Below are 25035 nucleotides of genomic sequence, written 5' to 3'. Positions count from 1 at the left end.
TCCTAATCAAATAATCCTGTTCAAATATGTTCACTGCAGCACAATAAATGATAGAGGAGGTAAATGGAAATATATTAGGATTCAACAAAAGGTTAGCTAACATCATTCAAGGAAATATTATGCACCCATTAAAATGATCAAGAATATATAGAAATGGAAAATACTAATGTTACAATATTTTATTTAAAAAAAAATGTAGGACGGGCGCAGTGGCTCACACCTGTAATCCTAGCACTTTGGGAGGCCAAGGTGGGTGGATCACGAGGTCAAGAGATCAAGACCATCCTGGCCAACCACATGGTGAAACCCCGTCTCTACTAAAAATACAAAAATTAGCTGGACATGGTGGCGCGCACCTGTAGTCCTAGCTACTTGGGAGGCTGAGGCAGGAGAATCTCTTAAACCCAGGAGGCGGAGGTTGCAATGAGCTGAGATCATGCCACTGCACTCCAGCCTGGCAACAGAGCAAGACTCTGTCTCAAAAAGAAAAAAAAAAAAAGTGGATCAAATGACCTCATTGTTACGTAAAATGAAACAATAAATTATGCAAGGGAGAAGGGGAGAGAAGATTGGAAAAAACAAACCAAAATAAAAAATAGGGCTACTGGTGATTTTTTTTTTCTTTTTTACTCTTCTTCATTTTCAGAATATTCTATAACGACCAGGTATTATATTTACACAGAATCAAACAACAAATGTAATTTTTTAAAGTAGCAGGCATATTCATTAAGTGTACACAGTAAAGAAAATTTTCTTTTCTGAGGTGGTTCTGTCTAGCCTTTCTCATTTCTTTTTAGAATGCACTTATGGTCCTGTAAGAAGGATTAGCTGATGCTACAGTCACCACATATTACCACTGAGACTATCCAAACCTCTAAAACATGTTTTCATGGTTTCCCATAGCTTCCACAGAAATAGAAGTAAAATATCCCAGGAAGCTGTAAGTACAGAAAAGATAAAATGTAAACAGAAGCATACGTTCTTGACCTTTCAACAAAAACCAAAATTTAAATTCACCTTTCTCATTTGAACTTCTTTAGTCTATCTCGAGTTAAAAAAAAAAAGAATATGGGTACTGGCTTTACTCATAAACTCAGATACTCAAGTTGTCCATTCACCTATGAAAAGAGAGAGTACAGGTAGTATCAGTAAAAGCTTCAAGCTGTTCCACAACATCCTTTGAACCCTGACCTAAGGGACCAACTCCGATAGTCTGCAGGTAGTTGGATTTCTAGGACCATTCAGCCTCACTGCTGAGACTGTCAATAGAAGTGCCATTCTCTGATGTAGACAGCTCTGCACTAGGAGCTGGTCTAACAATCACATCACATAGCCTGCCAAACAGGAAAAGGCAGCATTCGGGCACCACTGACCTGCGATAGAAGTGAACTTGAGACTGGGGCTAGAAAGCTCTCTTTTTAACACTCATTACGATCTAATCATTCACCCCAAATCCTTCTGTGTATGTCTTAAAGGAAGTTCAGCTTTGTTACAAGAAAAAAGAAATATGCAACTATATAAATCAACCACAAGATGGTGCTAGCATCATAGCACAATATCAGAGACGTGAAAAAGCATTCAACACACCATATCCTCATAACCTTTAGAACCTTATACTAGCACACCACTTACTTGTTTCTTTCTTTTTCTATTTACTGAGACTTGGTCAAACATTTTATACAATTTTGGAGGGTTTTTTGTTTGTATAAATTTAGGGTTTTAAAATTTGCTTTAATTTTCTTAAGAAGCAAACTAATCTTAAACTTGAAAAAATCCTTAACTACATTTTGTTTTTTTCCTCTTGGCTGGTTCATTTTCCTGGAACATTCTGACATGAGAAAGCCCTAGCTAACCTCATATCAATGTTGAAGGAAGAAATTACAAGAACAGCTTACAGGAATTCTAATTTTTTTTAAAAAAAAAAGTTGTTTTCAAATACCTAAACAGACTATTAAATACATTTTTATGGAAACTCAAAGGCGGGCAGGTTGCAAAGGATTGTGAAGAGAACATTAAAACGGGTGCTTAGTTACTCGATTCTGATTCTGGCTCCAGAAAGCAGTGTGACTTTAGAGTACGTCATTTGGTCTCCTCAGTCCTCCATTTCCTCATCTAAAACATAAGGTGATTAGATTTGACCTCTTCTGAACCTAATATTCCTAACTTCCTTTGAGGCTACACAAGAAGCCAAAAATGAACAATTATAGGCTGTAAGAAGCAAAAAAAAAAAAAAAAAAAAAAATCAATAAGAATGAAACTAGGTAAGTGAACAGAATAATCAGGAATGGTAACAGTATAAATGGGCACGTAAGTATGACCACTAACTTTCCTTAACACCCTCCCACACACACGATGCTGACTGCAAATTACTGCATCAATTTTAAAATCCTTTAAACAGGTATTTAGTCAGCTACAAATTATATTCTATGATAAGCCACCGTAATGAAGAAAACCAAAATATGCCACCCCAAAATATACTTCTTTGGTGTATTTTTGAGATAGCTATTCAGAACGGCTACAAACACAAAAATGGCTCTGAAAAGCTGGAGATTTGCATTTGCAGAGGAAATCAATATTAGTTAAGTAAACAGCAAATGCAAAACAGGCTTTCTCTGAGCGCCCCCACCCTGACCCGTATTGGCTTTACCCAGATCTTGGAAAGATGAACTCACAGGAAAGGGAGACTGAAAGTCTGATGCTTTTTTATCTTATTTTATTTTTTGACACTGAGTCTCTCGCTCTGTTGCCCAGGCTGGAGTTTAGTGGTGCGATCTCAGCTCACTGCAACTTCAGCCTCCTGGGTTCAAGGGAGGCCTCGGCCTCCCAAGTAGCTGGGATTACAAGTGTGCGCCACCATGCCCGGCTAATTTTTGTAATTTTAGTAGAGATGGGGTTTCACCATGTTGGCCAGGCTGGTATGTGAACTCCTGACCTCAAGTGATCCGCCTGCCTCGGCCTCCCAAAGTGCTGGGATTACAGGCGTGAACCACCGCACCCAGCACTTTTCAAGGTAACAGAGGAAGCTCTTCCACAGGCTCCCATCCATTCTTCCAGGGGGCTGCTGCCTGCGAGGCTCCATCAGCAGAGCCAAGACAACCTTTGCTTGCCTTCCTCCCTTCTTGCTCTGATAACCTGTTCCCACCCTCCAAATCTCTATGCTTTTCTGCACTACAGTATAAAAGCTTCAGTTATCTGGCCCTACTTTGAGTCTCTTACTTTGCGTGTGGCCCCTGTACTTACGTACACAATACATTTTGTTTGGTTTTTCCCATTAATCTGTCCAGTGTCAATTCATTTTAGCATACTTCGACTCAACCCTTGAGAGGGAAAGTTTCAACAGTAAACAGCAGACTATTATTTTTCATTCTCTGATATATAAAATTATCTGTTAAGGAATTAAGAAACATTAAATCTACACTGAACTTTCACTTCCTGCCATGGTGGGGTAATTGGTACAAGACAAACCCTCCTGTTCTACACAACTGTGAACATGGACAAAATGGATGAATCGATTATTTTCCAAAGTTGGACAACAAGCAGTGGAGGAGCGTAATTCCTTAAAGAAGAAAAACATGTGAAATGAGCCCCACATGGCTCTCAGCCTGGAGGCACTTTCCCAATTGCAGCACACGGAGGGGGAGCCCACAGGGAGTGCAGCAAGTCACTGAACTTAGGAGGCAGACACTGGAGTTAGGACTGCTGGGATGCATCATCAAACATAGCAGGGTAATGGTGAGAAGCAGCCACAAAGAGAAGGAGCTCCAGAAATCGAAAAAGTGGTCCCCTAAGTCTTTGGCTGAAAATGAACTTGCATATGTAGAGGATGAGACCCCACGAGGTCTCACAGAGAACAGCTACTGGGGAGTAATGGATTGAATGGATATTTTAGAGGTTGCCCAGGGCAGAGAGATGGAATTCCAAACAAATATAGGCGAGAGAGCACTTACTAAACACTACAGTCATTCAAAAGGAACCCAAGAAAGGCCACATCGTAAAAGTAGGGCTACTCAAAACGTGTTCTAACAAAGTCTAACAATAAACTCTGAAAGGACCAATCTGACTTGCCGGTAAATTATCTAACTGCCTGAATAAAGCCTCACATTGTCTAAAGCATGCATCGTCAACAGGAGCAATATCATGTCCACAGAGGCAAAAATTAGTTCTTGGGAGTATGATGAATCTTAAGATATTACAAAGATGTGTGGCCCTCCAAGGAGCCATAGTACATGAAGAGATGTACAGATACAGAATATCAGTGGTATTAAAATTTAATAGGGGAAGGAGTGGGACGATTAGGAAAAACATGTCTAAAAAGTATCCTTGGAGAAGTGATAATGAAAAAAAAGGTTGAGCTGTGCTGTTCTAAAAAATAATAATAAAATCTAGGCTTTATAACAACATAGAGGCCATAACAGCGAGTATACTATAATAAAATTATTAGACATGTGAAGAAGCAATCGAACAGGATAGAATACCTAGAAATTGACCTGGATTTTATTCAGCAGGCAATGAGGACTCTGGGATTTCGTGTAATGGCATGACATATACAGATCAGTGTATTCAAAAGATAATTATGGAATGGTGTAGAGGGTTTTGAATGACAGAAGAACAGAATTAGGAAATAGTACTACAATTATCCAGATAGAGAAACCATGAAGGCTTCCAGTAGTAGAGATATTTAGGTGGTAGATCTGCTAATTCTCAGTGACCCAGTGGATGTACAAGGTTGAAAAATTAACGATAACTCTGAAGTAACCAGTACTTGTTGAATCTGAGTGTGTTTAAAAGACTCTGGGATAAATAGTAAGAAATATAAACCCGGAACTACCAAGAGGTCTGGGCTACAAATACCAGTCAGTATAGATGCAGCCATGGAAGGAACAGGAAAGATGATAACACACAGAGGAGGTTATGGGAGTAAATACTGAGGAAGCCTGAAGGATCCAGGCATCCAAAGGGTAGGCAGAGGAGAAGGAATGGCTGGGGAAAGAAAGCAAGTGGACAAACGAGTCAAAGAAAACAGTATTGAGTTGTCCTCTGCCCCTCCCCATGGGCATAAACGCTCCCCTGAAGTCTTGCTATTACAAGGGGAACAGGAGAAAGGCTTCAACTGCAATAAACACAGAGCTGAAGAACCATCTCTGCTAGCCTTTCTTGAAATTCAGCATTTCTAGGTATGGTATGTCAGCATACGAAAGTTACCAAGTATCTTTAAATAGATATTCTCCATTCATTTAAAAAAAAGATTAGATCTATAAAAGAAATAATAATTAAAACAAGGAAGTTATGTCAAAGTTTTCTACACTCTATTCAAATATATCACGTGAGATGGTGTGGTAAAATGAACAAAGCTATAAAACAGGAGTCGAAGGACCATTCACTTCTCAAAGTCCTCCGGTGGCCTTTCTGCAACCCAGAGTAAAAGCCAAGGTCTTTACCACAGCCTACAATGCCCTCACAGATCTTTCCTCTGCTTTCTCTGCAAGCACACACACATTTCTTCCTCTCTCTTAAACTGTAGAGAACACCCAAGCACAAATGACCACAATCACCCTTCTGGTCATTCTCTATTCATTTATTCACTTTACATAATGTATCTCTACCTGAAATTATAATGTGTATGTATTTGTTTGTTGTCTTTCCCACTAGATTTTTTCCCCCACTATAATTTAAACTATATGACAAGGAGAACTTTATCTTGTTCACCACTGCTGCATTCTAACACCTCGGACAGTGCCTGACACACCATAGTACTCAAGAAACGCTTGTTGAATGAAATCTATAATTAATCTAAGCCTCTTTGTTCTATCATGTGTAAATGAGGATAGTAATCCATATCTGCTCTGTCTATTCTTCACACAATGAAATGAAATAATGTATGTTAAAGTAATTTACAAACTGTAAATCCCTATTCAATAGAAGTAGTGGTGGTGAAAGATGTTTCCTAACATGGTAGAAGAAAGCTGTGGTAGCAAATATACATATAAATACATGAATTGTTAATGATAGCCTATATCAAGCTAGTCCAACCCATGGCCAGCAGGCTGCAGGCAGCCCAGGATGACTTTTTGCAGCCCAACACAAATTAATAAACTTTCTTAAAATATTATGAGGTTTTTTGCTATTTTTTTTTTAGCTCATCAGCTATCATCAGTGTTAGGATATTTTATGTGTAGCCCAAGACAATTCTTCTTCCAATGTGGCCCAGGTAAGCTAAAAAATTGGACATCCCTGGCCTAGAGAATAAATTTTTAGTTTCATAGTTGTTGGTTCCATTTTTCTTTATAATAGAAAATATAGCCCAGAAAGGAACACTTATCCAAGTATACAATTTCCAAACACCTAAAGGACTTTACCCAGTATTGTACTCTTTGGGAAACAAAAAAGACTAAAGGTTGGGTTAGCTGACTTATAAGCCACAGAAATAATTTAATTTCTGAAAAAAAATTAAGAATAAAAGATTAAAACTGACCTAAACATTATGAACTGAATTGTGTCTCTTCTAAATTCATATGCTGAAGTCTTGATTCCCATACTGAGAATGTGACTGTCTCTGGAGATAGGGTCTGCAAAGAGGTGATTACATTACAATGATGTCATTCATGTGGGCCTTAATTCAATACGACTGATGTCTTATATGAGGAAATTGGGACATGGAAACGTGAAGAGGGAAGACATATGAAGACATGGGGAGAAGCCATCTAAAGATCAAGGAGAGAGGCCTCAAAAGGAACCACACCTGCCAACACCTTGAACTCCAACTTCCAGTTTCCAGAATTGTGAGAAAACAAATTTCTGTTGTTTAAGCCACCCAGTCTGTGGTACTTTGTTGTCGCAGCCCTAGCAAATTCATACCCTTTGTTTTTCTAGAACCCATAAGAAAAATCTTCAGAAAAGAGTTCCATTAAAAATGAGGTAAGCAAGCTAAAATAATCTTTATAAATATGTTATTTTGCTTTCATCATTTATATTGAAACTTTTACTTCAGTTAGAATTTTCTCAGTATAAATTTCAGTTGTCAAGTTCCTAATCCAATTTTCTCACTATATTTCATATTTTTACTGAGAAAAACTAGCCTTTCACAAAGCAGTTGGAGAAAATTTTACCTAGTACAGGGCACATACTTAGGCATATATATTTATTTTATCAATTTGGGCCCATAATGAGTTTTAACTTTTTTTAATTAATAGGAGCCCAGTCTAAAAGGCATCAGAGTTATTGATGTGATCCACCTCAACTTATCAAGATAGTAGGCATTCAAATACAAAACAAGCATGCATAACTGCAAATCACCCTATTTTCAGACTCTAGGAGGGATTTCTACCAGGTCCATTGATGTTGGTCTTACAGTGGAAAGGTATACGGTAGCCTAGAAGCTGTACCCTCCAAAAGCAAAACACCTAAGGCAAGAACTGAGGCGGAAAGATCCTTAAACATTCTTGACTTTCCTTGTGAATTTGGGCCCCAGATTCAGAAATACAGCTGATTAATCACCCAACACATGACTTCTGTTGCTCATAGGTGAGGCTCAGATCTTTCCTCGCCTGTATCTTTTTATTTTTTAATGTGAGTCATATGAAATTTCATTAATTTGCTGAAAACCTAATTTCCTGTGCCAGCCTATAAGAACAGTTAGTTGTTATTGTGTTAACTTCTTTGTTCTTTTATCATTAGCAGGGTTTTTAAAATACTTTTTATCTGTATCTTTTTATTTTTAATTGCGGTAAAATCACATAACATAAAATTTACCATTTTAACCATTTTTAAGTGTATGGTTCAGTGGTGTTAAATATATTCACATTGTTGAGTAACCAATCTCCAGAAATTTTTGTAAGTTTCAGTCTGGCAAAACTGAAACTCTTTCCCCATGAAACAACTCTCCATTTCTCCCTCCCCTCAAGTCCCCGGTAACTACCATTCTACTTTCTGTTTCTATGAATCTGACTACTCTAGATACCTCATATCAGTGGAATTATGTAGTATTTGTCTTTGTGAGTGACTTATTTCACATAGCATAATGTCTTCGAGGTTCATTCAAGTTGTTGCATGTGACAGAATTTCCTTTCTTTTTTAAGGCTGAATAATATTCCATTGTGTGGATATACCACATTTTGTGTATCCATTTAGTTAACAATGGATGCTTAGGTTGCTTCCACCTCTCTGCTATTGTGAAAATGCTGCTATGAATATGGATGTGCAGATCTCTCTCCGAGACTCTGCTTTCAATTTGTTTTTGGACATATACTCAGGAGTGGAATTACTCAGCTGTATCTTTTCTACTCCTATTAATTTCTAATTACTAACAACTTTAACATTATGTCTTTACATTTATATTCTTAAATTTGCTATAAAGCAGATACAGTTGAAAGCCAGATATATAGGAAGAGACAGCTACATATTCTCATGGGCAATTAATATAAAGGATCACATATAAACTGTCAATTGAAAGTAGTTTCTTTTATCTTTTGGGGGAAGGGTATGATACATCCTATTAAGAATCTAATAAAGTCTATGGAGTTTATCCCAGGAAAAAATACACGTGGAAACATGCATCCAAAAATACAGACACGCTTTCAGGAGACTATGAGCCCCTGAAGTCCAGAAGCTGCAAATGTACAGGCTGCCTCTTAAAGGCTCCAAACCCTGAAAGGCCAGAAACTGAGTTTCAAAATTTTAATAAATGTTAAGTATCAGTAAAAACCATTCAGACTCAAAGGGCCGCATGATTTGGATCTATTTGTGAATCATTAATCCAACATACCTTAAATTCCACCATTAGCTATCTCTATAACCATTTTTTAGATCCCTAACTCATAAAGAATGAAAGCTGTTACTTGTCTTCTCCATGAGCCCAAAAGACTGTGCATTTAATGCTGACTGAGGCATGAGGAGCAAACATTTTTTAAAAAAAGTAAATACGACAAAGGGTCGAATTTGACTCACAAAATCTGTTTCGAGTTTTCCCATTTCTTGTTTGTAGCTTCTCATTCTGTTGCTGTACATCCCTCGACTTTGGGGTGGTATCTCTCGGACTTCCAAATCCATCTGTTCAAGCTAGAAGAGGGAAAGAAAAATGTGATTTAAACCACACTGTTACTCTTATTTGAACAAATGTTTACAGCTGAAAGGATCTAATTCCAGTTCCTCATTTTGTAGTTGAGGCACCAGGTTCAGGGTGCTGAATGATCAAATAACACTGAAACTACTTTTACACTTAATTTTTTTTAGTTCAACAATTCTGAGTACTTGCCAAGTGACACACATTGTGCTCAAGGACATGCTTTGTTAAAACATACACATTTGGCCAGGCGCAGTGGCTCACGCCCGTCATCCCAACACTTTGGGAGGCCAAGGTGGGTGGATCACTTGAGGTCAGGAGTTTGAGAACAGCTTGGGCAACATGGCAAAACCCCATCTCTACTAAAAATACCAAATTAGCTGGGCGTGGTGGTGGGCACCTGTAATCCCAGCTACTCAGAAGGCTGAGGCAGGAGAATAGCTTGAACCTGGGAGGCAGAGGTTGCAGTGAGCTGAGATTGCACCACTGCACTCCTTCCAGTCTGGGTGAGAGAGCAAGACTCCATCTCAAAAATAAAATAAAATAAAATAAAAGATACACATTAACCCAAACGTTATTAATAATTTGATTTCAATATACTTGGAATAGCCCATCATTCAATCCAACCAGGTCTTGTCTTCTAACCTCCACAACTATGGGAAGATAAAGTAAGCTATTATTTCCCATGGGTAATCCATGAAACATCAGCCAAGCCTTATTTGGTGATATTTATTCTGGCAGGTGTTTTGTAATTAGGAAAATCACATACCAACCAACATGTGATCTTTACCTTCATCCTAACTCCTGATACTTTATAACCACATTTATATGGCATTAAATGGATACAGTAATATGCTAAATTACATATAGCTTAATGAAATCACAGCAAGGCGCTTTTTCTTTTTTTTAACAACCTGCTATCAGATAACACTTTGGATACAACACAGAAGAGTTTAATCGGCAGCAATGCAGAAATACTATAATGGTTTAGGCATAGGCTTTGAAGCCAGACTCTTACATTGACATCATAGGCTCTACTACTTATTAGTCCTGGAATCTTGAACAGGTTTCTTAATGTCTCTGTGCCTTAGTTTTCTCACTTACAAAATAGTGTCTTTTTCACAGAGCAGCTGTGAAAACTAAATGAGGCAATTCTTATAATGTACTTAGAACAGTGTCTCTTACTTGATAATTGCTAGATTAAAATTAACTCTAGTAACGATGATTGCAAGTGATGAAGAAGATACAGCAAGCACTATACAAGATAGCAGAAGTGGCTTACTTGTAGTTGCCATTAAAAAATAAAAACCAGGCCAGGCGCAGTGGCTCACCCCTGTAATCCCAGCACTTCGGGAGGCCGAGGCAGGTAGATCACCTGAGGTCAGGAGTTTGAGACTAGCCTGACCAACAAGGTGAAATCCCGTCTCTACTAAAAATACAAAAATTAGCTTGGTGTGGTGGCGGGTGCCTGCAGTCCCAGCTACTTGGGAGGCTGAGACAGGAGAATTGCTTGAACTGGGGAGGTAGAGGTTGCAGTGAGCCGAGATCGTGCCACTGCACTCCAGCCTGGGCGATGGAGTGAGACTCCGTCTCAATCAATCAATCAATCAATCAATCAATAAAAACCAGTAACAACAACAAATTGGCCCAGGCCATGTCTGATAAAATCACATGCAAAAATGCTGCCATGTAGTTTACCTTTTAAAGCTTTCTAATAAGTTCCTTCCGGAACCCTACCAGCTTATCACTAATAAAACCTGTATTCAGTGTTAGCGACTGAATAACTATAGTAGCATACAGATAAACCACACAATCACCTTTCAATTAATAGGCTTCAATTTATTATAAAGAAAAAAGATAATTTTAATTAGCCTTGATTTAAACAGTGATAGTTTAAATGATTATGTCTCGACATAAATGAGAAGCACCAATAAATAAAATCATTACTTAGCAAGAAAATTATTTAAAATAACTCTCTGAGATCATCAATTATTTAGTTCTAACAAGGTAAACAGGATCATCTGGAAAAATAACAGCAAAAATACTTGCAAGCCAAAATCTGAGCCTTAAGTATATTTTTGTTGAAGATATTTTATATGGATATTTAAAACTAAATTAAAAGTAGGTAAGACAGAAAAAGGAAACACACAACAAGCACTTAAAATGAAACCAAGAATGAGGCTAATGTGCACTTGTTCCATGTTGTCACAATATTTATGTGGCCAGTGCAGAGTGGGAGAAAAGATCATTGCAAGATGTGTAGTGTCCAAGAGACTAATACAAATCAGATGGTCAGCAGAAACACAATTAATCCCAATAGTCAAATCAAAAAAGTTTTTCTCCCAAGGTCCTCATCAAAAGGGCAGTATCGGCTGGGCACAGTGGCTCAGGCCTGTAATCCCAGCACTTTGGGAGGCCAAGGTGGGTGGATCACCTGCGGTCAGGAGTTCAAGACCAGCCTGACTAACATGGTGAAACCCTGTCTCTACTAAAAATACAAAATTAGCCAGGCATGGTGGTGCATGCCTGTAATCCCAGCACTTTGGGAGGCCAAGGCAGGCAGATCACTTGAGGGCACGAGTTCAAGACCAGCCTGGCTAACATGACAAAACCCCCTCTCTACAAACAAACAAACAAACAAACAAATTAGCCAAGTGTGGTATTGCTCTGTAATCCCAGCTACTTGGAGCACTGAGGCATGAGAATCGCTTGAGCCCAAGAGGCAGAGGTTGCAGTGAGCCGAGATTGTGCCACTGTACTCCAGCCTGGGTGACAGAGTGAGACTTTATATCAAAAATAAAATAAAATAGAAAAGCAACACACTCATAGGGCTACAATGCATAGTAACAAGTTGAGTCATGCTTGTAGTAGTTAGCTTTTAAAATCCCAAATTAAGACACAATACTTTTAGTCCTTTTTTGCTCCATGTTTTACTGATGTATTTATATAAAAAAGTAGTAGATGAACCAGAGCTCTGAGTTTAGCAAACTAGGAACAAATAACAGGATTTGGGACCTCCAACAAGTTACTTCATCTTTCTAAGTCTCAGTCTCCCCATCCACAAAATGGGAGTAGTAACAGTGTTGAGAATCACTTGGCCAAGGTTCTCTCATGCTGCTACATGTCTTGCCTGGTCTGCCAAGAATACAAGGTCCTGAGGACTCTGTCTGAGCCATTTTTCAGGATTGGGTTTGCGGGGAGCTCAGGGAGATGAAATAATGTGTCCCCCTGGGACAAACAACAGCCTTGCTTATAGGCTGCTAGAAAGTGGCACATTTTCTAGGCTCTCGTTCTATTCCTCTAAGGTATTCTAATGCTGTTGTAAGCATACATCTAGGCCTGCCTGCATCACCACTGTGGGAATTCAGACTCAGGAACTGATGCAACCAGCCTGAAACACAGGCAACTGCTATTGTTGTGGGTAATAAAAATCTTTTGTCTCTGACCTAGGAGTTTCATGTCTTAGAGAAGACATGAGACATAGTCATCTATGAAACTGTAGCAAGCGAGTCACTTGAGAGTTTGCAAATAGCAGAAAATATCAGACCCTTTATCATTTTTGACAAATAATATTGTCTCACATGGTTATTGATAAAATTAAATATTATAAAGCAAGTAGTATTTTTAATCCAGTGTCTGGTACCCAGTATGCCTTTATCCAGCATTAGCTATTTACAGCTGTTATGAAACGTATTATGATGGAATAAAAATTAGAGATAGATATTTAATGAATCACCTTTGCTAAGAAGAATAAAATCCCAAGAAGCTACTAAAATCTCTTCAATTTAAAAATTGACAAATTCTGAATTATAAAATGCTAATCAGCAATGCTTCACATTTCCACAATGTATAAAACAGGCTAGAGGAAGACATTAGCTTAAACGGCTCTGGCTGTGTGTTAAAATACATTACTGTCTGTACATACCAGTTCTTTCGCTTCTTCAAGCTGTTTCTCCACATTTGCAACCATCTGTTTCTTTTCATCTGAAACAAACAATAATACCAAGAAATTGCTAAAGATACAAATAAATTTAATATTTTAAAACTTCAATTTTTATATGCCTTTTTCCTTTCTGGTCAATCAGATTACAGAACATAAGGCAAAAGAGCATATCATTCTTTGGTGGGTTTGAAACCACTTTAAGCCATTGATTCCAGGCTATCTAGAAACATATAATCTGATAGAATACCTAATTATTAAGAGATATCATTTTTAAGAGAGACCTATTTTTAAGATAGACTAAAAATTATGTTGCCCTTTAGGAGAGACTAAGTCAACAAGAGCGGATTTGTGCTGGCCTAAGGAACCTGTGAAGTCATAACTTTAATAAATTGGGAATAACTGATGTGTTAATACAATTTAAAAGTTATATACAAAAACGCTTCCTAAAACTGGGCAAAAACAATCCTTTAAAAAATTGTACTTTCAGTAGCATGGAGAATCAGGTGTAATGGAATAAATATTTGAAGTTAGGACTACTGATTCCAAACCGAAAGCTACTATCTCACTCAATGGTTATGGGATCCTGGGCAAGAAATTTTTCTCTTTTTTTCTGAGCCTCATTCTGTACTCTCTAAAACGGAAATAAAAAATATCTACGGGATTACTTTTAGCTCCAATAAGCTTGATGCAAGTGAAATTACTTTAATATTATAAAGTGCTAAGTCTCTGTATGTGGTTTATTTTTCTAATACAATCAAGTTATAACCCAACTGTAATTCCCTTGTCTAGGAGAGACATGTCCTGGCAGACAATTTCAGAAAGCTTTCCCATACCCTCATTCCAGCTAGTCAGCCTATTTGTTCACATACCCTAGTTAAGTTTTGTGCAAACCAAATGTATTGAACATCTCTAGTTTTTGTCTGCCTAGCATGGTTCTCTTCTCAGGCAACAGCCCCTACTCTCTTCAAAGGCCTCCTTCCTCACCAAGCGGGACAATGAAAATGCTATCTCCATAAAGACTCTGCTTCTTCAGTCACAGTGACTTGGCAAATGACCGGCATCTAATCCTAGCTGGACTAATCTCAGTAACTCAATCCTCTGGCCACATTCATCTGGGAGTTGGGCGGTGGGATAGGCATATATGAACCAGGGAGAACAAAGTTCTAGAGCAAGGGGAAAGCCTTTTCCTTTCTCCTGGTAACGAAAAAATGAGCCTAGAAGCTGCTAGCATCCATTGGTCTAGCTCCAAGAAGAAAGCAAGTGTGCAATGGCTGAAAATAAAAGCTGCATTTAAAAAGAAACACAACTGAGAGACAGAGAGAGAGAGATATAGTTAGTTCCTGGCTTGAAATAACTGAAATGGCTTGACTTTATAAAAGCTTGATTTTATCATAGTTTGGTTTCTTGAGCCAACAACTTTCTTGTTCTTTATTTGAAACTGGGTTTATGTCACATGGGAGCCTAATGAGACCGACTAACACAACAGACTAGAAAAGTCATGAAGCTTGAAATGGGTACAACACCTACCAGCTGACCAGCCTTCAGAAGGACAGCCAATCCTAAGTGGGGAAGCTTTAATAGAAATTATTATTTCACTGGCCGGGCGCGGTGGCTCACGCCTGTAACCTCAGCACTTTGGGAGGCCTAGATGGGTGGATCACAGGGTCAGAAGTTTGAGACCATCCTGGCAAACATAGTGAAACCCCATCTCTACTAAAAAATACAAAAAATTAGCTGGGTGTGGTGGTGGGCGCCTGTAATCCCAACTACTTGGGAGGCTGAGGCAGGAGAATTGCTTGAACCCGGGAGGTGGAGGTTGCAGCGAGCCGAGATCGCACCATTGCGTTCCAGCCTGGGCGACAGTGCGGGACTCTGTCTCAAAAAAAAAAAAAAAAAAAAAAAAAAAAATATATATATATATATATGTATAATTATTTCACTAAAACAATGATTAGATTATTAGTAGATTCTACTAATCTTAACCCTTTCCCTTTGTTATCCCCAAACTACAGAGGCGGAACAGTTGTCACATAAGGTGTTTTATGTGTACTCACAATATTTCTCCCTAAGAAAAATATGCATTTGGGATTAGAATTCAACTTGATTTTCCCTCCTTGAAAAGTTAAATCTACATATGGCCAGATTAAATATTTCATAGATGATCCCAAATGTATTTGCTTCTGGGACATTTCAACCCTTTTAGTATCTTCACACAGTTACAGTTAGAATAGACTACATTTTTGTGATAGAGAAAAATACAAAATAAGACAGGCTTATCTTGGATCAAAACTGAGATGGTGTATTTACATATCAGGAGGAACATCCTGTTCTCTTTAAGGTATTCAGTTGATAGGAAAGTCCATGCCGTGGACCTCCAGGACTAATAAGCATCAGTTTTTCTCATTAGCAAAACAAAACAAAGAAAGAAGCCTCCCTTGACCTGTATTCCCCTTTGCTAATATTCCTCTCCTTTCATCACCAATTTTCTTGAAAGCAAGGGTATAGACTCTGTTTCCCTTCCTCATCTTCCCATCCACTCACTGTAAACTAACTCCTGCCCCCACCATTCCACTGAAATTACTCTCACTAGATTAATAACCCTTCCTTTGCCCAAACTAATAGACATTCTTAGGTCCTCTTTTTATTTAATCTTGTGGTTTCTTACACTTTGCTCCTCCTGTCCTGTAACTTTCTCCTCTACTGGCTCCCATGGCACCCTGATCTGGTCATTCTCCTGAAGGCTCACTCCTGTCTCACGGTCCTCTGTTAGGCATTGTATTTTTCAGGCCATCTTTTAACTGCTGATGTTCCTTGGAGTTCGGTCCTTGCCTTTCTTATGACTATCGTCTATGTCCCTGGGCAATTTCATCCATTTTAAAACTATCATATTATGTATTTATGATCCTAAATCTTTATCCCTAATGCTGATATATTTCCAGGCCTTCAATCCTTTAATCCCAATGCCCATCTCTACCAGGCCCACCTGGCAAACCTCTATCCAAAACTCTCTTCAGAAATCATCACTTCTTTGAAGGCTTTCCTAACCCAACATAAGAGTTAATCACCCTCTTGTACATAAAATATCTATAACTCTTATGTAATCCTAATGATTTATCCCTCACATGAACAACCTTTCAGCTTAGAGGCTCTGGGAAGACAAGAACCATGTCTTAGTCATCTTTATAGTCCTACACCATAATGAGCTTGGCATACACAATCAGTTTTCAAAAAATGAAGGTAAGTTAAATACATAATGCAGGACACAGCAAGAATTTGCTAAAGAAGCTATGCTACTAACCACCTTGGTCTCCCTGCCCCCTCTCCCATTTAATCTTCCTAAAATTTGGCTTTGGTCAGTTGAGCTTAGCAGTTAAGGTCCTCGACATTTCAGAGCCGAGCATCCTTTCCAACTTTATTTCCAACTACAAGGTTTCTAGTATGCAGTATACAGACAGACTGTTCATTGCCACCCAAACAAATCTTGTTTTTTTCTTCTCTAAATCTTTGTTAAGCTACCATTTAGGGTTCTTTGGCTGAATGCGACAGAAGTGATTCTGGCTAAACTAATTCAAAAAAGATAATTCGTTAGAATAATGTGGGGTGGCTCATAGGATCAATGGACAAAAATGAGCCACCCAGCTTGGGAAAGACAAGTATCAGGAGTAGCTCAGGGTACCAAGGAAATAGGAACTTACAGTCTCTGCTAAAGAAAAGTCTTGAGCGGCTCTAACTATTCTCTTTCCTTGGTTCATTCTGATCAAATTCCCGGCAAAAATTCTATAAATGTCCTTGCTTGGGTAATATGTTCACCTCTTGACCTACAGAGGGCAGGGCAGCCTGTCAGTTCTATCAAGACTGGAATAAGGGGGTTTAAGTAGTTCCTCAATAGGAAATTGAGTAGATAGAATGAAAGCTGCTGGGCGCAACAGATGCCCACTGCATCCATTTATTGCAACCTCTTATAATATAGTCTTTGCTTGTTTCTGTCTGTCCAAACCCCACCTATCCTTCTAGGTGAGGTCCTGAGACATACCTCATCTCCTTTGAATTCCTAGAGTTCTATGCTCGGCTCTAGGGGGTACAATGGTCATTAAAAATTAGGTTCTACAGTTTCCTCTTTTTTTTTTTTTTTTTTTTTTGAGATGGACTCTCACTTTGTCACCCAGCCTGGAGTGCAGTAGTGCAATCTTGGCTCACGGCAACCTCCACCTCCCAGGTTCAAGTGGTTTTCCTGCTGCAGCCTCCTGAGTAGCTAGGACTACAGGCATGCGCCACCACGCACAGCTAACTTTTGTATTATATTAGTAGAATGAGGTTTCACCATGTTGGTCAGGGTCATCTCAAACTCCTGACCTCAAGTGATCCACCTGCCTCGGCCTCCCAAAGTGCTGGGATTACAGGTGTGAGCCACTGCACCTGGCCCGCAGTTTCCTCTTCAGGCTCATTGCCGGCTCCTTGAAGGCAGAGACTACTCTTGACAAATCGTGTCCAAACCCTGTATTTAGCATAGAGAGCTGTACATGGTAGAGGCCACTAAGTGTTTACAGAATGAATGAGTCAGTCTTAGCACACAGCAACATACTTATTACTCACAGAGAAACTGAGGGGGAAAAACAGCTCATTTTAGTGAGGACTGGGGCAAATCTTCCCATTTGAAATGACAAATTTCCCTTCAGGAAAAAAATAATTAAATTGGAATAGAGGTGGAGTTAACACAATTAGATCATTTTCTTTACATAAAATTCATTTTGTGATGGTGCTGTCAGAAACAATGATGGAACTGAGACATTCTTTGATTGGTCCTTATAGCGTTCCTCACGTTTTTAAGAAGGCAAATCTTAAAAGTGATGATTTAGGGGTAAAGTATGAGGAAGGAAGGAAGGGAGGAAGGGAGGGAGGGGAGAAGGAGGGAAGGAACAAAGGAAGGAGGGAAAGAACAAAGCAAGGTGAGAAGGAGGGAGGGAGGAAGGGAGGGAGCAGAGAACGAAGGAAGGAAGGAAGGAAAGGGAAGTGAAGGGAAGGAACAAAGGAAGGAGAGAAGGAGGGAGGGAGGGAGGAAGGAAGGAGGGAAGGAGGGAAGGAGGGAAGGAGGGAAGGAGGGAAGAAGGGAAGGGGGAAGGGGGGAAGCGGGAAAGGGGGGAAGGAGGGAAGGAGGGAAGGAGGAGCGGAGGGGAGGGGAGGAGGGGAGGGGAGGGGAGGAGGGGAGCGGAGGGAACTGAACTAGATGACCTTGGAAATACCTACCAACACGAAGTTTTGGTAACCTGGCAACATTTACATGTAATTCCCAAAAGAGATTCATTCTGCCCACCCCAAATGACATCCCCTTTCAAACAACATGTACCTAGGATTCAGACCTTTGTAACTAAGGGCTATCATTAATGTACATGGTGCTCTGTGTTTAACATTGTTATAGTCAATCCTTAAAACAACCTTTTTGAGGTATTATTACTATCCCTTTCTCAAGCCATTAAATAAGATCAGAGATACTAAATTATTTCCTGAAAGTTCAACAACTAATAAATAGCAGAGCTGGAACTCTAATGGGGTGGGTCTGTTGTCCTGAACTGAGCTCGTAACTGCTATATGTATTATATAAAATATACTATTTAATATATAAACAAAGTCTCCCACTGTTTTTTTTTTTTTTTGGCCTATAAGCTTGATAAGTGCTGATGTACATACACATAAGTCTTAGCATAGTATATATGATCTTTTCTTTCCTACTCAATACATTTTTAATTAGTTTCCTTTTTCATTTAGAGACAAGATCTCGCTCTGTCACCCAGGCTAGAGTGCAGTGGCATGATCATAGCTCGCTGTAACCTCAAACTCCTGGGTTCAAGGGGTCCTCCCATCTCAGCCTCCTGAGTAGCTGGGATGACAGGTGCATGCCACTATGCCCAGCTAGTTTTAAATTCAATTTTATTCTGTAGAGATGGGACTTCACTATGTTGTCCAGGCTGATCTTGAGCTCCTGGGCTCAAGTGATCCTCCCATCTTGGCCTCTCATTTCCTACTCAATAGAAGTGCTTAGTGCTGATATACAAACAAGTCTTTGCATAGTATAATTCTTGATATTTACAGAAGTGCTTAATCAGCACAGAACACCCTCATTAAAGTGAAAGTGTCAAGGCTCACTTGAATTCAGTTACTTGTACCTGTCTTTGTGCAATGTAGATATGTTAAAATAAAACTAGCAGCAGAAATTATGTATGTACTTAGAAATGTAGGGTCAAACCACTAAGAGAGGAACAGATAATTTTTAAATGGGTATATTACTGATGCTACCCTGCGTAACATGGTATAGAATGGTCAGTGTTGAAATAAAGCAATTCTAGAATGATCCATCTGATAATGGATTAGAGCTGGAGATATTAGTATGAACTTGTGTTTAACATACTATATATACAAATGATTACATATGCAAATGCTTGTAGATATGTTCATATACATGGCTTAGTATATACATGTGAATTTCCTTGCTTTGTCAGCTGAGAGGTTCCAGAAGCAACAACACCCTGGGAGTAATGTGCACACTTAGTGTCCAGATCTTGGTTTCTAATACCCTTCTTTAATTAAAGGAAACACGATTCCTCAGAGAAAGGGCTGATTCTAGCACTGAAACAGGAAATAGAGAAGATGATCCTGCAGTATCTTATACTATCAGAAAGCAATATAGTCCTTAAAAAAAAAGGAAAGAAAAAAGCCAAAATGATGGGGGTATACCAAAAGGACACAGAAGCCAAATTAAAAAAAAGGCTCCCAATGGTCAACACTAAAACAATTTGAGCAACATGAAAATAAAGTAGTATTGGAATATAACACAAAGGATAAAATAGGTATCTATGAGTCCATACTGATGTAAATGACTGAATAAGTAAATAAATGAATAGATAAATCTCTCTTACATAAAAGAATTACAAATAATTCACGTAATTACTTGGCTTCAAGGAGGTAGAGTGTAACTCTCCACTCCTTAAGTATAGGCTATGCATATATGATTTTCTTCCAAATAGTATGGAAAAGGGAGGGAAAGAGTAACTTTATAGTGGAGAAACCTGGCAAACACTACCTCAGCCAGGTGATAAAGGTTAACATCAGTAGTGATAAGTCATGTTGACAGTATGTATTCTTGATATGTGGTGAAAATGATGCTTTACTTCTGTGGTCCTCCTCCCCAAAACCCAGAACTCCAATCTAATCATGAGAAAAACATTGAGCAAATCCCAGCTGAGGGAACCTTCTAGAAAATATCTGACCAGTACTCTTCTAAACTGTAAAGTCATCAGAAACAAAGACAGTTTGAGAAACTGTCATAGCCATGAGGGGCCTAAAAAGCCATGAGTACTAAATGTTTTACGGTATCCCAGATTGGATCCTGGAATACTTAAAGGACATTAGGTAAAAAGCAACAAACAAAACAAAATGAAATCTGAATAAAGTATGACCTTTAGTTAATAATAATGTATCAATATGGGCTCACTAGCTGTAACAAATGTACCATATTAACATGATGTTAATCACAGAGAAAACTGGGCATGGGGTATATGAGATTCTCCGTACTATCTTTGTGATTTTTCTGTAAATTTCAGAATGTTCTAAAATAAAAAGTTTATTTAAAAAAAAAAAAACAAAAACAAAACACTGAAGCCATTACTTAGGTTGACTAAATTGACCAAATATATAGACAACATACAGATATATAGATCTATAGATGCATACACACACACAATTGTTTATATGAATGTATATTATTCAAAGACGAATACAACTCCGTAAAAGCTTAATTTTTTTTTTTTTTTTGAGACAGAGTCTCACTGTGTCACTAGGCTGGAGTGCAGTGGCGCAATCTTGGCTCACTGCAACCTCTGACTCCCTGGTTCAAGTAATTCTCCTGCCTCAGCCTCCTGAGTAGCTAGGATTACAGGCACGTGCCACTACACCCAGCTAATTTTTGTATTTCTAGTAGAGACGGGGTTTCTCCATGTTGGCCAGGATGGTCTCGATTTCCTGAGCTCATGATCTGCCCGCCTTGGCCTCCCAAAGTGCTGAGATTACAGTGTGAGCCACTGTGCCCGGCCCTAAATGCTTAAATTTTTTATGAGACATAACTGGGCCATCAGTAACTGCTAAAGACTATCTTCCCTGTATGCTCAATTGAAAAAGCTGGATCTTGCCCAGCAGCTCATGAAGCAGATTTTGAGGTAGCCTGAATCCTAACAAGAAACAAACTATTGTAGCAGTGAGTTCCTGAATCAGGACTGGAACCATCCCTTCAACTGTAACCCTCTAGAGCAACAGAAATATAATGCAAGTCACACATGCAATTTTAAATTTTCTTGTAGTAGTATTTTTTAAAGTTTTTAAAAATAAAAAACTTTTAAGAGAAACAAGTGAAATTAGTTTTAATAATGTTTTTAATTTCAATAATACGTAACTGCATATATCTAAAATATTATCATTTCACAATGTATCAACAGCCACATTTCAGGTGCTCAATAGCTACACGTAGATATTACAGCTCTAAAGCCAAATATATTTTAAGCAAACCACAATATTCATGAACAAAAGCCAACTTTTCTGAATTATCTCACTGTAACCACCTTGCAAAGGCAAGAGAGAATCACAGAAGTGTGTTTATGCCTTCATCTACATGTGGCTAAGTCTAGATGGTCTAGACAATCCTCCAGGGCTTGGCATAACTAATCCACTAGACTCAGGCATTTCCTTCCAGAAAGGACACCTGCCTTGTCCGACACCACTTTCACTTCTCTCCTCCGACTGCCCCCCCTTGGGATCCTGAGTTCAAAGCCCAGTTCCAAATTCATATCCAAAAGGTCCTAATCACTTACCTCCTTTCAAATGTATTCATCAAGAGAAATTTACCTAATTCTAGTCTAGGAACAGAAAGGAAGCAAGAATTGAAGTGTAAGATTTAAGAGTTCAATTAACATGACAAAGTCTGAAGAGCGGGGTCCTAGCTAACCTTACCAGCTGTTGTCTTCAGCAGCAGCAGCAGTAATATCATTAATGGCTAGTATATCACATGTTTTCTCTGTGTAAGAAGAATGCTAGTGTGTTACGTTTTATTTCACTGATTTTTACATTATAAGGTTGAAATTATTACTCTCTCACCCCCATTCTACAGATGGAGGAGACAGGCCTAGAAAGGCCAAGCAATTGTCCATGACTGCACATCTAGTAAGTAGCAGAACTAGGGTTCTAAACAGATCTGATGTCATGTCTGAATCTGAATCATTTTGCTGTAATACTTTCTTGGTACAATTCTGAGGACAGCCATAAAGTGACAGGATTCACAACAGATCATTCCCTCTCTGTGAATGGTAAAGTAAGCAACTAATTGCAAAAAGACTACTTTAAAATTCTTCAGGAAGCCTACTTCATGTAACAGAATCTTTGCACCAGAGGAAAACATTCCCCACTTAAGAATTCACTCCCATCACTAGAGGAAAAGGAACTTCACAATAAAGTACTAACTGTATAGTTTCTGCTCATCCCTTTTCCTTACTATCCCGCAGAACCGTAATACTTAAAAAAAAATTTTTCCAATATAGTGCCATAGGATATTAAGAAAGAACTCACCCATCTCAGTTCAATTACTAAAATTAGTTAAGATTCAAACACTTTAAGAGCAAAATCTCTTTATTGTTTAAAAAATATCACAGAGTAATCAGATTTCTTCCTTAAAATTTTAAAATGTTCACCCTTCTGTTCTCTTTGGAAGCAATACTTTAATACATTGTAACATGCACAGCACAGAGTAAAGTTCATTTCAATAGATCTACCCACTCTACTTGAATTTAAGTAAGTTACTATGTTGGGGGGATTAACTGCTTTGGCTGGAAAGTTTGCTCCAATTTTTATCCTTCTTAACTCAAGTAAATTATAGTTCACCTCCTCTGGGTCACTTTTAGCTGAACACTGCACTCGCTAATGATGGCCAGAGAGAGAGATTATAATTACTTGTCATCGAACTATTTTTGCCATGGTTATATATATTAATGTCTGTTCATCTACAGACATACATCTGAAATTCATAACTACATGGATATATTTTTCATCTTTTTCTATACATCAATTGGAAATAGATTTAAAAAGGGGCAAGCACAAGTCATTATTAAGAGGGCAACTACTGGGTTTTTAAGAATTATGATTAGGCCAGGTGCGGTGGCTCACGCCTGTAATCCCAGCACTTTGGGAGGCCCAAGTGGGCGGATTGCATGAGCCCAGGAGTTTGAGACCAGCCTGGGCAACATGGCAAAACCCCATCTCTACAAAAAAAAAAAAAAATCAGCCGGGCACAGTGGCTTGAGCAGTCCCAGCTACTCGGGAGGCTGAGGTGGGAGTAGACTTGAGCCGTGAGGGAGAGGTTGCAACGAGCTGAGATTGTGCCATTACACTCCAACGTGGGCGATACAGCAAGACCCCATCTCATAAAGAAAAAAGAATTTTGATATTCAATAATACAAGTCAGTAAGCATTTTTCCAGAGCCAGCAATGCAGTCTCCTTTCAATTGTAATGAAGCTCCTGTGTTTGGGCCTTATATAATACTACAGCTAAGGAAAGACATAGTTTTTTTTTTAATTTATTTATTTATTGAGACAGAGTTTCGCTCTTGTCGCCCAGGCTGGAGTGCAATGGCGCAATCTCAGCTCATCGCAACCTCCACCTCCCAGGTTCAAGCGATTCTCCTGCCTCAGCCTCCTGAGCAGCTGGAGTTACAGGCATGTGCCACCACGCCCAGCTAGTTTTGTATTTTTAGTAGAGACAGGGTTTCTCCATGTTGGCCAGGCTGGTCTCAAACTCCCGACCTCAGGTGATCCATCTGCCTCGGCCTCCCAAAGTTTTGGGATTATAGGCATGAGCCACTGGGCTCTGCCCAGTTTTATTTTTAAGGTACTGAATTCAAAAAGTTTCCTTCTATGTGTTAAGAATTGTCACATTAAAATATAAAGGCAAGAAAAAAATTGTAACACGATCTGTTTTCTTGGAAATTTACAACTTTGCATCCAAGGATGATTTTGTTACCTTGTAAAACAGCTTCCCAATACAAAAGCTAATAACCCAAAGAAATGTTTCTACTGCTAAAACAATTACAATTAAAAATGAGTAAAACTCTAACTGGAACCACAAGTCCTGATACTCTGAGGCTCTGGGACTCAATTCAAAGGAAGTAGTCTCCAACAATAACAAAAATCAAGATGATCTCCGGCAGTGGAGAAAAGCAGAACTGAAGAGAAGAGGCGAGGTGATGTATCATGAAGAGATGAGGCCATCAGCCACTTTCGACACAAAAATCTCTGAGGCAGCAGAGCTTGGTGGTATATACTACCTTGGTTCTCTCCTCTTGTTCCCTTACTTGGACTCATAAACCTCTTTAAGACATCATCCATCTCCTCCAGAACTAACTGGGGACTTCAGGAGATGAGTGGGGTGTAAGTTCAGAGATCCTGGCTTCAAGCAAATATCCCTATTAACAGAAAATAGGTGAGGGGAAGAAAAACAAAGAAATAAGGGAAGAAAATTACTTATAAACACATAAGTTTTGGGGGAAGTAGGGAAAGGGAAAGAGGAGTGACAACTTAGGTCCGGGAGAAATTATTGCTAGTACCAGGACAAGTGGGCAAGTGAAGTGCCCACCAATCCGCAGATTAATGAGCACATCCCCCTTTCTACACTTTGTATCCTGGAGCTAGGGTAGGGACAAGTCTAGCAGCCAGATGATGGTTCAATTTCCCTAACAAAACTAAACAAAAATGTAAAACCCTTTTCTGTAATTAACTACTCTAATCTGTAGAGAAAGATAATCCCCGAATCAACATTTTACAAACCAAAGTTACAAAAGATCATATTTATATTCACCTGCTCATTCACTTATTTTTCTGAGCCCCTAATAAGTAAACGCCAAGGAAATCAGACACAGCTTCCACCTTCACATAGTTGACAGTCTAGCATAGAAAATAAGATGTGCTAAAACACAAAAGCAAACACAAAAACAAAAACATTTCC

The 25035-nt window shown here is 38.8% G+C and overlaps 1 protein-coding gene across 14 annotated transcripts in view; it reads right to left on the bottom strand.

Annotated features, from left to right (window-relative positions):
- Positions 1-25035, bottom strand: part of VTI1A (vesicle transport through interaction with t-SNAREs 1A) — a 505013-nt gene that overhangs the window by 478831 nt on the left and 1147 nt on the right. For all 14 annotated transcript variants that reach the window (XM_004050110.5, XM_063710515.1, XM_055352174.2 and 11 more), the window contains exons 2-3: positions 12984-13042; positions 8944-9054 (exon numbers count right to left, since the gene is read on the bottom strand). In XM_004050110.5, coding sequence (XP_004050158.1) covers positions 8944-9054; positions 12984-13042 — 170 coding nt within the window. The remainder of the gene's footprint in view (positions 1-8943; positions 9055-12983; positions 13043-25035) is intronic.

Source organism: Gorilla gorilla, chromosome 8 (genome assembly GCF_029281585.2).
Source record: "Gorilla gorilla gorilla isolate KB3781 chromosome 8, NHGRI_mGorGor1-v2.1_pri, whole genome shotgun sequence".
NCBI classification, from domain to species: domain Eukaryota; kingdom Metazoa; phylum Chordata; class Mammalia; order Primates; family Hominidae; genus Gorilla; species Gorilla gorilla.
The sequence above is the reverse complement of the archived record's forward strand: the minus strand, read 5'-3'. Positions and strand labels throughout refer to the sequence as shown.